At 34.5% G+C, this 18,042-nt stretch overlaps 2 protein-coding genes across 2 annotated transcripts; both read right to left on the bottom strand.

Moving 5' to 3' along the window:
* Positions 1-8,613: 8,613 nt before the first annotated feature.
* LOC110931809 (ATP-dependent DNA helicase PIF1-like) lies at positions 8,614-9,078 on the bottom strand. Its single transcript, XM_022175184.1, has one exon. It carries the CDS (start codon positions 9,076-9,078, stop codon positions 8,614-8,616), a length of 465 nt encoding a protein of 154 aa, XP_022030876.1.
* Positions 9,079-9,183: 105 nt separating this feature from the next.
* On the bottom strand, positions 9,184-9,810 carry LOC110931807. The gene has a single exon (XM_022175183.1). The coding sequence runs from the start codon at positions 9,808-9,810 to the stop codon at positions 9,184-9,186; it is 627 nt and encodes a 208-aa protein (XP_022030875.1).
* Positions 9,811-18,042: the final 8,232 nt, after the last annotated feature.

Genomic DNA, 18,042 nt, shown 5'->3' with positions numbered 1-18,042 from the left:
TGAGAAAAATAGAAGATACAAGATGACTTTACCTTAACCAATCCAATCTCTTCACCATATGTCCACTTGCAACTTCAACTTCTCTTGGGTTAGGTTTTCCAGCAATAACTACGACGATAAGGTGAGCTTCCCCATCGGACTGACGCAGCTCGATCCGGTCTGCACCATCAATAAGATTATGTATTGGTGACGATGTTTCGATATGCTCGATCTGGTCTGTTACGCAGCTCGATCCGGTCCGCAGCGTCAATAAGATTACGTATTGGTGACGATGTTCCGAGATGCTCGATCCGGTTTGTTTATGTAATGAAAGTAAGGTTTTTGTGATTTTAAAAATGGAGGCAGTGGGCCAGTTTCTTTTGATTCAATGCATAAGACAACGATTTTGAAATGGAAGGGGTGGGGTTTTTGTCATTTTTTGTGATTTTGGGAATAAAGGCATCGATTTTTCGTCATTTTGTTGTATTTATTAAGAACAAATTATTTTGATTCAATGCATAATTCAAGGATTCCGATTTAACTTGAGAACAACAGTGGCCTGAGGTGGTGACCGGAGAAGTGAGGTCAAAGGTGAAAGAGGTTGAAGATAATGGTGGTTTTCGGTGGGTCTCACAAACAAGGTTGGAGAAGGGCAGTCTGGGTGAGGGAGTTTGGTGGGCCCTTTTGAATTTAACTTATTAAAAATTTTATATTTCTTTTAATGTTTTGATTTTTGTATTAATAGTAAGGGTAATTTAGTCATTTTACATTCACTTAACTGATAAAACTAACCTTCATCCACTTCAGGGATTATCCGAGTAACAACTGGTCAAACCACAGGGAGCAAGAGTGTAATTTTAAAAAATTAAGAATTAGAGGTGAAATTTTAACAAACCACAGGGACTATCCAGGCATTTTACTCATTTTTTAATTTCATTTTTTTTTCTGCATCTCATGCATTAAAGAGTTCTACATTATGTGTCAAAGGCGCAAATACTCTTCTATTTAACTATATATTCTAGTTACTAGTGCTAATACCCGCGAATTTCGCGGTGTTGATAAATGATATGTTTATACTTCTGATAGAATAGATTTATGTTAGTTATCATAAATGGACTGTGCGGATAAAATTATAATGGCAATCTGAATTTAAAATACTAAAAAAAACAAACGCATTGTACTACAAACGTAAATAAAGGGGGATCGAAAAGTAAATGTAAGATATGTTTTTCGATTTTCAATATAAACTGAAACTCTATTACTGTAACACTTCTGCTTGCTGGAGTTTCGTAACCAATAACTTCGAATTTGTTTTAGACCAGTTGAAAAAACAATCGTCACCTAAGGAAAATGTTCAGCTTCAAATATATCATGCCATCCAACAACACCGTACTTATGGTAGATAAAATATGAATAAATTTGTTAGTAATACATATAGAAATAGGGTAAAAGATAAATAATAACTAAGATAATAAATTGATTGACAAACCTTCTTTGACCATCAATATTGTGTGTACAAAGATTTTTAACCCAAGTATTTCCTTTAACAACTTTGAACTTTAGTTCAGAAAACTCATTTAAACCACTTAAGTCAGTAATTAACTTGGGAAGGATCTACATTTGTGTAAGAACGTTAAAAATATGTAAATGTTATGAAATGAAAAACACTCAAAATAAAAAAATAAATAAACATAAAACAGGATAGTATAATACCAATTGATGAGTTACTGTCATTGCAAAAAAAGATAGTTAGGATCGTCACTAACTTGTCGATAACCTTCCACATTGCTAATATGTTCATATTCTTGCTCAATCAAAGGAGTGTTGTTTAACAAAACTTGACGACCATATTTATTGAATATGGTAATATTAAAATGTTTCACGTCCTTTATTTGAAAACACAGAATATCCCCAGGATTTAACCTTAGATCTTCAATAAATTTAAACCAACCATCAGCAAAACAATAATTTGGACCAATCTTTCTAATACGGACTTCCCATTGATGATTCTCGAATACGTTAAGTATAACCATGTTATCTGGTAAACGGTAATCATAATGTTCTGAAATAAAAGTATCTGGTAGAACCTGTAAAAAAATAATTATTACAAATTTATGCGTATTATGTTTTTTTAATAAATCGTAATAACAAAAAAATATAAAATTAAAATCTATAATAAAATTACGTACCGTTGGATTTTGTAAAGGATTTTGAATAATTTTACAAAAAGATTTTCCATACTCTTTATTTGGATCACGAGAAAAGAGCTTGAACTTGAAGGTACGATCACCAAGATAGTTGAAAATCATGAAGAAAGATTCATGGCCAAAGTAGTTTAAAGCCTCACACCATCCATCCGTAAAGTAGAATACATCTTCTATTAATTTGATAACAACAGACCATGAATGCGTTTTCATCAAATTTAAGACTAACAGTTGAAGATTCTAACTTATTCATCCATATAAATCTACTCATATATATAGGTATAGCCTGAAAACCAAAAAAATAAAAGGCAAATTTCTTTCGAATAAAAGATAAAACAATACGAATCATTAGTTTAAAAAAATAATACGGAAAAGTATGTACCTGTTGAAGGGATAGCGGATCAAGTATAGTTATGATAAAATACGGACCATGACGATACATGTTAACCTAAACACGAAAATTCAGAAAGAAGACTAACAATCGAATAGTACTTGCAACACATACAATGAAAGAAAAAAATTTATAGTATGTATTTATAAGAGAAAATTGATAAATTATTCTTAAAAACAATAGAATCAAAAGTTGTTATAACTATTTATGAAAATTATTATTCAACTGGATATTGGGCAAAAAAATAAAAATTTATATAAATGTGTAGTAAAAATTTAACCGATTTGAAAAATCTTTATAGTAAATAACAAAAATCATTGAAATAGATATAACAAATTGTAATACTTTCATTAGAATATATAATATAATTAGTTTAGTTATAGATAATGCATACTCAAAAATTTTCCTAATGAATGTACTGAAAATATAACAAATTGTAATACTTTCATTAGAGTATATTCATTTTTATTCATTACTATACTTGTAAATATATTGAAAAATACTTGATTTAAAGTAAACATTTAACAAAAAGGTAAACAAAAAAGCCTATATCTATTTATGTAAAATATTGAAATAAATAATGGAAAAAAAAAATAGATAATGTAATATATTGAAATAAACGGATATAGCATAGCAAATAAAATGATTAATATATATTTAAATATTATCAAATCTAATACAATCATAACCTATCAACTTAACTTCCTTCAACACTCTTATCATCTTCATTCAAAAGCTCAAGAAACATACAATCGACGGTTGAACAAATTGTAAAGTTACTTTACCGACTTAATATCCGATCACTTCAACGGCATTCTACGGTTTGATTTACACAGTTATTTTCCGATCAGTTGAACCACAATCTTCCCTTTGAGTTACTTTACCGACTTGTTTCCGGCGATTATTAACAAATTAGACGTGAAATAGGGTTTTAGGCTTTCATGAAATTGAATGTTATTTATGTTAGGTGTATCTAAGAGGGATTAGATTCTATTGCATGTGTTTAAAAGTATAGAATTTCGGTTAATTATGTGATTTGGTTGATATATTTTGTGGATCTTCTTGTGAAAAATAGAATTTCTTGGTTAAGATTGTGATTTGGATGATTGAATAGCTTATAAGTATCACAGAAAACTTAAGATTGAGCATATTTTTTGTTGACTCATAAGGTGTTTGTTTCCGGCTATTATTGAAAATTTAGACGTGAAATCAGGTTTTAGGTTTTTGTAAAATTGAATGCTGTGTATGTTATGTGTATCTAAGAGGGATTAGATTGTATTGCATGTGTTTGAAAGTATAGAATTTCGGTTAATAATGTTATTTGGTTGATATATTTTGTGAATCTACTTGTGAAAAAATAGAATTTCTTGGTTAACATTGTTATTTGGATGATTGAATAGGTTATCAGTATCACATAAAATTTAAGATTGAGAATATTTTTTGTTGACTTATATTGAAATAGGATTACATTGATGTCATATACTTTTATTTTTCCTTATCTATGAGAATATATGTAGACAAAAAGATTCAACACTAAAAAAAGAGGTATGTTGTTATAAATTGATCAACTAAATTGAGTATTTATTTACTTGTAATCAAATACATTGATCTGCTAACAGTTCCTTTGTTATTGTTTAAAGTCTACATAGACAGATTTTATGTAGATTATGAATTAGGATTATTGCTATAAAGGCATATTTATAAAATAGTGTGTATCTAGTATTGCTTAAGACGTAATTTTGTTATTGCTATAAACATATATGTATGCATTCAAGTTGAATACTAAATGTTTATAACAGTTGTTGCTATGTTACAGGTATATAAAAATGAGTTCGTCATGCGTAGCTATGTTAGATGAGCAATCCTCGTTAAAAGTGGTATGCTACAAATGTTACAAAAAAAGTATATATAAATTGTGTTATAGGGGGGGGGGGTTCATTTGAGAATAAAATTAAATTGAGAAGAAAAAGAACAAATGGTATAATTGTAAAACATTAAATAGTTTTTCTCTCATCTCATTTATTATTATCTTTGATTAATTAATTAGTCATAAAGACTATCATCCTCCACACTAAAATTTTTGCCTACACACATCAGGCTATACGGTATGGGGGTCGGCCCCGGCCCGTCGCGGGTCGGCGACGGTCCAAACACCGTGCCGCCCCCATACGTCGCCGTCCTCTCCGTCCCTTTTCGGACGTTCTCGACGAAGCAAAAAGATGTGGGCCCCCCATATGACCGTTTGAATATTAATAAAAAAAAAAAAAACTAACGGCTACTTTTCAAATAAACACCCATTTCAATACCATTTTTATAAATACTCACACCCTTAACCCCTTTTTTCACCACTTTTCACCCAATACCACCCCATCTCTCTCACATTTTATAAACCACTCATCTCTTTTTATAAAAAGTCTTCATATTTTGCATCATTTTTTACCCGCTTCCACACCATTTCTCGCTAAAAAAATATCATGGCTTCACCCGTTTCTTCAATTTCCTCAATTTCATCAATGTCTTCATCGTCTTCGTCCGAGTGGTATTCATCATCTTCGGAAGAGGATGTTATTATGCACAACATGATTATGAACGCGGCTCAAGTGTTCATGTCGGCCGCTGAAGGGTCGTCCCAACCGCTAACCAGACGAGCAAAATATAATCGAGACCAAGAAGGTATTTTAATTTTTTTGTATGTTTTAAAATGTATGTTTTTTTTATATAGATTTTAAAATGTATGTTTTTTTTATATAGATTTTAAAATGTATGTTTTAATTAATTTCATTTTTGTTTTGTTCTAAATTTATAGCCGGCCACGATAAACTAGTAGCCGATTATTTTGCCGACGAACCCGTGTACCCAGCCGATATGTGATTACGACGAAAACGCGTCTACTGGAAATTCTGTTCCAGTTAGTGAGCAAGAACAAGATTTGAACGCCTTCGCTCTACGTAACGAGTACACACATCACAACCTACAAGCGGACTTGGTGGAGCATATTTGGAACAACGCTGAAAACGAACCCGCCCACCACATGGAAGACGACGACTAGTAGCTTATTTTAGTATGTTAGGATATTTTTACGTTTTTTTTTTTAACTTTAGGTTTTTAAGTTTATGTTTTTTTTAGTTTATTTTTTTTAAGTTTAATTTTTTTTTTATGTTTATGTAATGTTTTATAATATTAATTAAAATATTTTATTACTTTATTTGTTAAATGTTTAAAAAAAGATGGAGATTTAAAAAAAAAAATATAAAAGTGGTGGAGGATGATGACTAGGACCATCCTCCCATGCCCCCTAGTTTTGGAGGATGATCCATCCTTGGGAGGACTATGATGTGGCGCCTACGTGGCGGATCATCCTCCAAGGATGGTCCATCACCATACCATGTAGTCTCAAAATTCACCCTACACGTTTTAAAATTTATCCTACAAATATTGAAATTTATCCTACATAGCTCGTAAACCATCCTACACACCTCGTAATTTATCCTACACTATAATTTAATTTTTTTCTTCTTTGAAAAAATATATATATTTTTTTATAAGTTACAAATTTAATGTAGTTAGATATTTATGAGGAAGACTACCAATTAATGATCTATCTATGTTTACCAATATGCCCTTACACTAATATTAAATACAAAAATTAAATGAAGTAAAATGAAGCATTCTTATTGGTTAAAATTTCTTCTTTTTTATTCTTACAAAAAATTTCTTCTCATTTGAACCCTTCACTTGTGTTATATACGATCTAAAACATAAATTTAACCACCGGTGCTGCCAATTGACTTTGTTAAGAGTGTATATGGTGATTATTGGCAAATAACTAAATTAATGATACATCATGAAAATCGAAGAAGTTGGCCAGTTTCTTTGAGAAGTGTAAGCGGGGAATCTATTATCACTGACGGATGGAGTAATGTGGTAAGGGATCTTCAGTTGACAAAGCATATGTTATTGCGCTTAAGGATAATCGAAGATAAAAATATTCAAATGGATTGTTTCGTCGAGAACATGTGTGGTGAATCTTTTTTAACAGTAAATCGTTACGACATTTTAAAGATAATAGTAAGTATACTAATATGTATGAATCAATTTGTTTTTTATTATAGTTGTAAAATAAATGGTATACATATATATATTTTACAATAAAATGCTACATAACTTTTCAGGTGATTCTAGAAGCTTATGTCACAAAATGTTACTCTTACACGCCAGTCAACGATTGTTATAACATATATGCAGCAGGTCAGATTTGGAAAGTTGAGACGAACAAAATCAATGATAATTATGTTTTTACGAAAGGTTGTCCGAAACTATTTCATGATCTTGAGATAGAAGATGATGATATACTGTTGTTGATGAAGACAGACAGCAACACATTTGAGTTAAAAATTTATCGTCGAGGAGTTGAGGTTGTGTTGACCAACAAAGAAGAAAGTGAAGATGACTCTCTGCTGGAAATACCTAAAGACACATACTACAAAAACGTTCAGTTTGTAAGTATTTTCAACTAAACTATAACGGTTTACTGATAAATACGACTTATTTACGTATCTTATTGTATAACAGACATTTTGTGATGATGATGACTCGATAGATCAGTTGATTTCTGAGGTACTAACTTTACATTTATGTAGATTAAAATACATTACAATCCGATTTTGTCATTTTATTAACTATCATACACAGATTCATGAAGGTAGTAACAAAGAGGAGGTGAATAAAAACATTGCTGGAAAAGAAAAGTCGAAGGTAGAAACAAAGATTTCGATAAGAGAAGAGACAAACCAACCAACAAAAGATGATGTAATTATTTCAAACATAATAATAGATAATTAGTTTCATTAATATATGTAGACATATTTTGTTAATAATTGTTGGTTATTGTTATCTAACGTTAGTGGTTGTCTTAACAGCTTAAGAAGAAAGGAAAACAGGTTGAGGCATATTGTCATGCGGACGACAATAAGGAGCTGATATGCGGAACAGAAGTCGAAACGCCAAACGTCTCAACAGTTGGACAAAGAACTCACAACCGGTTGGTACGTATAGCATAACTTATAAACATTTAGTGATCAATATTTGTTATAAATTAAGAGATTAGTCTAAATATAATGTATGTCTTAAAAAATAAGGTAAACAAAAAAAGAAAGAGATATGGTCATGAATTGAAGATATTGGATGTTGAACGAAAAGTTGTTGCAAGGACAAATGCTGTTGAGAAAAGTGGTAAATATGAATTCACAATGAAGGGAGAAAACCGCATGGTATGTTTTTTTAACCTAGTTAATAATAAACAGAAATACTATAACATGCATAAGGCTGAATTACTTGTTAATTACGGCATTCATGCAGAGAATGCCTGCTAATGTTGTAAGATTTGCCGGATTCAGAAATAAAGTGCATGAGTTAAAAGTGACGAACATTAATGGAAAAACCATCGATATGAATCTTAGGCGCCAGAAGAATGGAGATGGTGTAAGGTATGCAATCGAAGGTTGGGCGATGTTCATGAAGGAGAATGGCCTTGGTTTGGGTGACACAATGCATTTCACATTTGTAAGTTCAGGAAATCTCCTGATCTTATCACACGTGGATGGGGTTAATGCAGGTTAACAGGTAATCTAATGATGAAGGTGTTTGTGTAGACGAAATCATGACTATTTTGTGCTACTGATTTTATGTTTCCTCTTTTTTGGACATGCAATCTATGGTTATCATGTTTTATTTTGTTCCTAGGTAGTTTAAGGTTAAAGAGAATTAGTATTATATCATCCAACCACGTACCATATTTTTGAATGTAATTAACAGTTGGTATCGTGTATAAACAGTTGTTGATTATCAATGTTTAAATAGATATATTTAGAAACTAAGTTGTGGTTGTTTATATGTGATTCAGATTGTTTATATAAGTTGCAAGTAAAGATGTACTACAAATGTAATGTAACCAAATAAGCGGAAGTAAAAAGTAAGGATGAATATCGGAAAAAGCAAGGAATAAAAATACAGTTGGAAAGTAATATTAAAATAGTGAAACTATAAATTTGAGAATATCTCTTTGTACACTACATTTGTAGTTTTATTAATAATGTTCCCATCATTGTCTAATATTAACATCCTTAAACCATCCATGCTTTTGACTCTTGTAACTGCAACATATAGTTGTCTTTGAGTGAAAACAGGCTGCTTTAAAAACAAACCAACCTTCGATAATGACTGTCCCTGGCTTTTGTTTATCGTCATTGCAAAACACACAGCTATCGGGAATTGCCTTCTTTGAAGCTTGAAAGGTATTCGTTTGTCAGAGGGCGAAAGATTAATCCTTAGAATAAAAGTTCTAGTACCAATATTATTACCAGAAATAACTTTTGCTTCAATAATCCGATCACCAAGTGTAACGACTTGTAATCTTGTACCATTGCACAGACCGTTTTTCTGATCAAGGTTATGTAAAAGCATGATGGGAACACCAACTTTTAATACCAACTTATGATTCGGCATTCCGGAAACTTTTAGACCATTTAGAACCTCGGGGGGGGGGGGGGTAAACATTGTGTCGAATATCGAATATTCGGCATTCCTGAAACTTTTAGACCATTTAGAACATCAGGGGGGGTAAACATTGTGTCGAATATGGTCAGTTACATTCTCAGATTGGCATATAGAATCTGAACTTAGATACTCTTTATGATCACCAGGAAACATTGCTAATAAGGTATCATTTATCTCGTGAACAACGTCGTTCTTAGGAGCAATTATCGCTCTTTCTTGAAAATAATTTGGATCATTGAACGATTCAAGTATCGAAGGATACACAAAGTTGATCAGACTACCGATAGGGTTAGTGGAATCAGTAATCAACAGTTCTTGAGGTACATCAATAACAGCTTCCCCGTCGTTGCGACCACCAAGTTTTCCCTTGCCAATATCCAAAAGCCATTTAGCAAACTCTTTTGTCTTGTTAATATCACCATGATTCATGCCAATAGTGAGCCTCATGTTTTTTGTTAGCGTTAGTAACTTGCATTTATTCCATATATATGATGAACTCAGTGAAGCGTTCACGATATCTTGTCTAGAGCCATTAGGAACAACAGGAAGAATTTGTCTAAAGTCACCACCAAATACAATTACTTTTCCTCCAAACGGTAAAGCTTCGCTATTTGAACCATCAGACATCAATATATCTTTTAAGGTTCTATCCAATGCTTCAAAGGCATGTTTATGAATCATTGGTGTAACACCCCCAAATTCCACCTGCGGAAACCCCGCGAGGCGTGTTACGCATCAGAGTTCGAGCCACCAATCACATTGAACCAATGATAAATATTTAGATAAGTCATGACATTAATTACCAAATACGATGTCTACATGATATCAATTCTCAAAAGTTGTGTAGCGGAAGCATGTAATCGTTTCATAATAATAATCAAAATCAATGCATCGTTTATAAGTGAATCCAAGCGTCTCGATCCATGACCACTCCAGCACTCCCAGATAGCAAGTCCATGTTCCAAATGTTAACGACCTACAAGCATGCAAACAAGTGTGTCAGACTACGCTGGTGAGTTCAAGGTTTCGTTAACGTGTTGTGTTACCAGATTTATGTTAATGCGATTCAATGTTGTGTTACGATGTTGCTCATGTTAGATACCCTAGGGAGTGTGCCCATGTGTATCCGGGGAGTGGGTACCCCTTAACGACCGTTTGCTATGTTGCCTTCGTTAGATACCCTAGGGAGAGTGCCCATATGTATCCGAGGAGTGTGCCTCTAACAACCATAGCCATGCCCAGATAATTAGTTCACGCCCGTCCTTACGGCCCGGTGTGAGGTTTCCCACCTAATAGCGCTATCAACTAATCACCCCCATTGCCCTCCAGGCAATAACCAAAACCGATTAAGTTATTTACCCAATGTTTCCCTTCCAAATGTTTACCAGTTGTCCCGAACCACCGGGACGCATGCTTGAGAAAATGCAATGAACTCACCTGGGGTTGCTCGGTAAGATTAGTTACTTTGTTATCAATTGATCAAGCACGGCCTAACATGGTTTATCAATAAAAATATCAGTTTCGTATTCGCATTGTACCACGTATGTTATCACATACTACACAAGTTGCACTTATGAATTTTTGCACACATTGTTAAGCAAGTCATAACATGTATCCGAGTCCTAGTTACATCCATAACACAACTCATGCAACATAATCGGCCGATTATCATCGCGTAATCATTTAGTAGGCATGCGAGTTTACATTATAATTCCATGCCCCCATTAACAATTAACGGTCCAGTACCTAATCCTTATAGGTGTGCGGCCCACGCAATTCAGGCCCAATGAGGTATGCAACCTAACTCAAGTGTACGGCCCAATACGTAAACGATTCCAGACGGCCTAGTTACTCACAAAAAAAAATACCCAATCGAGTTATATGACAACAGTTTCCCCTAATAACCCAAAACAACGTGTATGCTACAGTTTCTATTTTGCCATTATCCATACTTGTTCAAATCGAGATTCAGTTAAATTATGATGCACATTACATACAATATTCCAGCCGATATTGGCTGGAGAACAAGTGGGTTGACTCTTGGACGCACATGGAGGCTTGGAGACTTGAGTTTTCTGATTATTAGATTCCAACATCATCATCACATAAAAAGAAAACATCACGTGCAAACATAGGAGGGCTCACTGTTTTAAAAAAATGAACAACATACATCACATCATGCAATAGCTAGATCAATTTGTAACATTAATACAGCATATTCAGTCCATGCATGATGTTAACATAAGTTAGTCTATCTAAACAATCCGCACCTACACCAGACGCACACATTGTGAATTTGTGATTACCTTTATCCCATACCAAATTCTATGATATTAACACATCATTAACCCACTAGATATGCATAATATACCCAGCCCAATGTCAGCCCAAACTAATTAAGTGTTTAGCTGATTGATCATGCGAGCCCATTTGCTTATTTGCCAATAACAGTAACTTCATATATATATATATATATATATATATATATATATATATATATATCCAACAATTTATACCCTAAATCCTATGCAACAGATCTATCATGATTAATCCTAAAACTTCTACTTCAGTTTACCCCATTTATCATACTCTTTAACCCCCTGAGCATTGGTTACTGATACGAACACACATACAGGATGAAAATACACATAACAACACAATTAACGACCCTACTCACGTAAACATCGACCTTTATCATCATGTCAAGATTACACGATCGGATCACTACTACACAGCGTCATAGTTCATAAGGATCAATCAACATGTTATCACATATATTATAACATATACTCATACTTCATGTCATTATTGTAAATAACCAGCATATTTATAACAAAGATTCACTATACTAACCAAAGTTATGAGCACAAAGGTTGAAAAAACTTCGAGCAGGGAAGGGAGTCGTCTTCGTCTACCGCACGTACGTATGGAATCGTAGGGTTTCTTTCTTGATTTAAGTTTTTAACCTAATTGCACCCCATAACACGTATTCATATAGTTGAGTTGTTTGGGGCGGTCCTGTCACAACCGAGATGGGCTCAGGCGGCTCAGGCCCAGCCACTTAGGCTGTCGCACAACATGACATGAGGATAGGATTTCACATGTTATTTATCAAAACAGTTTCACACCTGGGCTCCACTCGGCCCAATCCTGAACTTGATGTATGTGTGTGGATAAAGTCCACTAACCCCATTGGTTAAGCGACAGGATGCAATTAATCGGTGGAGTTGGGCCTAGGATGACATGTAACTAAGAAAAATATGACTCAAGTTACTTGTGGCCCACGATGAAATCAGTTGTCACTTACGTTTAGGTCAACACACAACATTTAACGTGTCTAAATCAAATAAATGAGAGTTTTAGAGTCGCCAAGATAAATGACACTAACCTGTAAAGTTCGGATTGTCACAATTGGAGCCTCATCCCATATCATAAGTTGTGTTTTTTTTAAAAGATACGTGATGTGGGGTAAAATACACATATTTGTCCCGTGTAAATTGTATAGTTATTGTATAGTTTTTATTTGTTTTATTTAGTTTTAGTATTATATTATATTATCTTGTGTTTTTGGCAGGTTCTGGTGCAAATGAAAGGAAAACGAGTAATATGGAAATGACCAACCAGTTAGGCAGAGGGTGGCGCCAGTGACTGAATTAAAATTGCCGCATGAAGTTTGGGCTGCTAAGATACCCATTAGACGAAAGCTAGGCCATTGATGTTATTAATATTATTATTGTTATTAGAAATAAATAAAAAAAGTCAACATCACAACATTCTGTGATTCCTTGGATCTAAATAGTACATATTTCATCACAAAAGAAGAAATTATAAGATATTATTTATGTTGGGCCGCAAGCTTTGAAAGAAAAGAAATAAAGTGGGGGCCGCTAAAGGGTTTCAGCCCAGCGAATTTGAGCAGATGTTACGGGCCTTGGGACATGTGTTATGCATTATACCTTAACCCTAATGCAGGAGAATAGAAGATATAAATCGATCAGACGCACGGGGAGCTCTACGTAACATCAGTTGAAAATCACCAGTTGGACGCACGAAGAAGATAAAAAGGCGATTGGGAGGGGACGCACGATCACAGAAGGAACTAAGATAATCAGGGACGAAATTTAAAGCTCGTTTTGTGGGAATCATCGGCATCGAGCGGGGAACTTGGAGAGCAAGGGATTAACGGGTTTTGCTACTTAGTTTCTCTTATTTTTTAGTTTCTTTGTTCTTATTCGATGAGTTCTTGCTTTAGACTTTGTTTGATTATTTTTGAGACTTTGTTCGTAATGATTATTGGCTAGACTTCTTGTTACTACCTAGACATGGATGATTGATTGCTATATGTTTTGATTATTTTATGGATTTTTGGAAGCTATGGTTTATTTATAAATTGTAAACGGCTTGTTTGTTCTATCAGTTAGATGTGTTTGCGTGCTTGATAGTATTTGAATATTGATTATTGCTTCGCATGAATCTTGGTGACGGTCTTTATCACATAATAGAGTCATGTTAGGATTTTAGGTTTTGGTGAGTGTCTATATCACATAATAAATCTTTAATCCTTTAGGGTGAAAATTGCATAAGTAGCCTTAGAAGTAATAATTGGTAATCTTATAAAATCAAGTGTTCTACTAATCGTCAATAGCTGTAAGGTGCGAGATTATTGCTAGGTCTAAGTGATTAAACCGCAAGGTGGGTCCTTCTTAGGAAGTTAACCTTTTGGCTGCTGTCTAGCAAGTCTAGCTGAGAAAACAAGCCTATCCTAGGTTTAGGTCTCGTAAGGGAGTGAGCCTTGTAGGATACTTTTATAAACCCATTAGATGTCTTGTAAAGGAGTCTAATAACCGGTAGTTTAACAACCTTTAGGGGATCTTAGCGTGCTCTTGAGAAGGATTAGGGGTCCTTAGATTTCCCGAGGGGTGAGAATTTCAAGATCCCGGTTCCATAGCAGACAACTTCCAATTATAATCATAACTAAAAGCAATCAGGATTCCTGTCTAGGTAGTTCCTTCATCATCCTTGAGTTCAGCCTTCGTGTGAGTTCGTGTTTAGTTCGTCTAGTTATTTAATATTATTTTAATATTTTATTTAGGACTTTTAGAAACCCCCCCCCCATCCAAATAAACAATTAGTTAAGTCCGTGTCAGTCTAGGTCTAGATAGAGTCATTAGCGTAATCAGTAGAGTCTCTTGGGTTCGATACTCGGACTTCCTTAGGCTATACTACACCGATCGGTACACTTGCCGGTTGTGTGGTTTAGGATTTAGAGAGTCTTAGTTTTATAAATTTAAAACTTAGAGAGTCTAGAATTAGGGTAATTTAGTTAGTTTTAATTAACCCATTTTCAGCACATCAAGTTTTTGGCGCCATTGCCGGGGACTCTTGGCGATTGCGTTTATTAGCTTTGATTAGACCTAACTGACAAATCTGTGCTAGTTGTATAGTTGTGTAATTTTTTTTAGTTAGTTTTCTTTTTTTTTTCCTCTCTACCTTGTTCTGCTCTTTCTACTCTCTTAATGGCAGGTAATCCTATTGACCTAGATATCTCTGATGATGAATCTTATCCCACTGAACCAATATGGGATTTGTCAGATGAAGAGGATGAGGAAAGTGAGGATGAGTTGTTTTGGGAGAGAGAATTTGCGGATGAGTTAAAGGGTTTACATGTAGATGAAGAAGTAGGTACGTTTGATCCGGAGGGGGACCTTGCATACTTAGAAGCTTTACTTGCAGGAAACCCAATGACGGACATAAAAAAAGAAGTGGTGGTGGAAGAGGAAGAACACCACATCTGGCCCGTGGTACTGATAGCGAATGCGAGTAAAAATTTAAAACCACGGGAGGAGGCAATGAGAAGAACACCTGGGATCGTGATTCGGTGGCTACTGCCAGGTAAATTCAAATTTTGGTGTTTTAACCCGGTTAAATATTCAAAATTCTTTTATAATTCCACTACAAAATTCTTAAATGTTTATGAGGAACGGGTGGAATTAAACGGGCTAGACCGGGTCCAGATCAAAGAAAAACCTCCTGATTAAATTCAAGTGTGGGGAGGTTTTGTAGAGTTTGTATGGGGTCATAGTTTTGTATATTGAGTCTTAGTTAGTAGTTTTTGAGTCGTTTTTTTAGAGTCGGTACTGCTTTGGTTTTTGCTTGTTTTTGTTTATACAGTTTTGAATATGTACCACCCGTACTCAATCTCCATTCGGGTGATTTCGGAGTTGTTCAGCAAATATAAGGCATTTTACCAAGCATGCTAGTTAGAGTCAAAGCCGATCGCGACCGAAATGCTATACGATCGAGCTAGATTGGACGAGAGATTTGGAGCTTTTGCGATAATTAACCAGCTAAGTCCTTTCCGATTTGCCCTTAGTCTTTTTATTTCTTATTTATTTTAGTTTTTTTGAGTCTGTTTCCATCTTACATTGAGGGCAATGTAAAGTTTAAGTGTGGGGATGGGAACTATCGTTTAGTGTCTAGTTAGTAGTGTCTTGAGTCATAAAAATATAAAAATAAAAAAAAAATAAAAAAATTTTCAAAAATCCAAAAAAAATGTCTTTTGAAATAAGAAGTTTGCAAAAATAAAACGGAAAATGATAGGAAAGTCGGGTTTTTGTTCGGGTTCAAATAATAATAATATGAGATAAAATAATTGAGCTTGTGTCTAGTTTGGGATGTGCGGGTAGGCTCGATTCGGTTCTAGGTTCCTTTGATTTTAAAATTAACTAATCGTCGGTCTACTAGTGGGTTCTCATCTAGGGAAAGTGGGGAAATTGAAACCGCCAATAATAGTATAAGGGATGCCGTTATAAGCTAAGATCGTTAGAGTTTTTTTGTCATATCTCGTTGAAAAATAAAAAAACGAAAAAATAAACGAGCTAGAAACTAAATGAAAGTAGCCATGCCTATGTAATCTTGGTTGGGGATAGCGACTCTACAGTCGGATTACCGCTAGGGTGTGTGAAATCGACCTTGCAAAATAAATAAAAAGTACCGAAGCCTAAGTAATTCGAGTTGGGGATAGCGACTCTACAACCGGAATGCCTCTGGGTTAGGGAAAGCAACGTCTATGCTCGAAAGAAAAAAAATGAAAAAAAAAAGAATGAAAAAAAAAGTGAAAAAAAATAAGAATAGATTTGATTCTAAACTCTCTTGATCTTGGTATAAAGCGGTTAGGAAATAACTCAGTGGTTGTTCCTTTTGTCCTATAAGCTTGAGGGGGGATTAGGTGGACTTGCAATTCTTAGCGTGAGACCCTAGGTAGATTGACCAAACTTGAACTAAATTGCATGATAAGGGCTTGGAACCGGGTTGGGTTTAAGAGGACAAGTATACTTGCAATCGCGGCTAACACTAGTTTCGGTTTTAATAAGTAACATAAGCTTTGTCCTGAATGATTATTCCGTCTATGATTCCGTTTTGCATAATTCTTTTTCGGAGACGAAAAAAGGTTAAGTGTGGGGATATTTGATGTGGGGTAAAATACACATATTTGTCCCGTGTAAATTGTATAGTTATTGTATAGTTTTTATTTGTTTTATTTAGTTTTAGTATTATATTATATTATCTTGTGTTTTTGGCAGGTTCTGGTGCAAATGAAAGGAAAACGAGTAATATGGAAATGACCAACCAGTTAGGCAGAGGGTGGCGCCAGTGACTGAATTAAAATTGCCGCATGAAGTTTGGGCTGCTAAGATACCCATTAGACGAAAGCTAGGCCATTGATGTTATTAATATTATTATTGTTATTAGAAATAAATAAAAAAAGTCAACATCACAACATTCTGTGATTCCTTGGATCTAAATAGTACATATTTCATCACAAAAGAAGAAATTATAAGATATTATTTATGTTGGGCCGCAAGCTTTGAAAGAAAAGAAATAAAGTGGGGGCCGCTAAAGGGTTTCAGCCCAGCGAATTTGAGCAGATGTTACGGGCCTTGGGACATGTGTTATGCATTATACCTTAACCCTAATGCAGGAGAATAGAAGATATAAATCGATCAGACGCACGGGGAGCTCTACGTAACATCAGTTGAAAATCACCAGTTGGACGCACGAAGAAGATAAAAAGGCGATTGGGAGGGGACGCACGATCACAGAAGGAACTAAGATAATCAGGGACGAAATTTAAAGCTCGTTTTGTGGGAATCATCGGCATCGAGCGGGGAACTTGGAGAGCAAGGGATTAACGGGTTTTGCTACTTAGTTTCTCTTATTTTTTAGTTTCTTTGTTCTTATTCGATGAGTTCTTGCTTTAGACTTTGTTTGATTATTTTTGAGACTTTGTTCGTAATGATTATTGGCTAGACTTCTTGTTACTACCTAGACATGGATGATTGATTGCTATATGTTTTGATTATTTTATGGATTTTTGGAAGCTATGGTTTATTTATAAATTGTAAACGGCTTGTTTGTTCTATCAGTTAGATGTGTTTGCGTGCTTGATAGTATTTGAATATTGATTATTGCTTCGCATGAATCTTGGTGACGGTCTTTATCACATAATAGAGTCATGTTAGGATTTTAGGTTTTGGTGAGTGTCTATATCACATAATAAATCTTTAATCCTTTAGGGTGAAAATTGCATAAGTAGCCTTAGAAGTAATAATTGGTAATCTTATAAAATCAAGTGTTCTACTAATCGTCAATAGCTGTAAGGTGCGAGATTATTGCTAGGTCTAAGTGATTAAACCGCAAGGTGGGTCCTTCTTAGGAAGTTAACCTTTTGGCTGCTGTCTAGCAAGTCTAGCTGAGAAAACAAGCCTATCCTAGGTTTAGGTCTCGTAAGGGAGTGAGCCTTGTAGGATACTTTTATAAACCCATTAGATGTCTTGTAAAGGAGTCTAATAACCGGTAGTTTAACAACCTTTAGGGGATCTTAGCGTGCTCTTGAGAAGGATTAGGGGTCCT

This window comes from Helianthus annuus, chromosome 3 (genome assembly GCF_002127325.2).
Source record: "Helianthus annuus cultivar XRQ/B chromosome 3, HanXRQr2.0-SUNRISE, whole genome shotgun sequence".
Taxonomy (NCBI): Eukaryota; Viridiplantae; Streptophyta; class Magnoliopsida; order Asterales; family Asteraceae; genus Helianthus; species Helianthus annuus.
The sequence above is the reverse complement of the archived record's forward strand: the minus strand, read 5'-3'. Positions and strand labels throughout refer to the sequence as shown.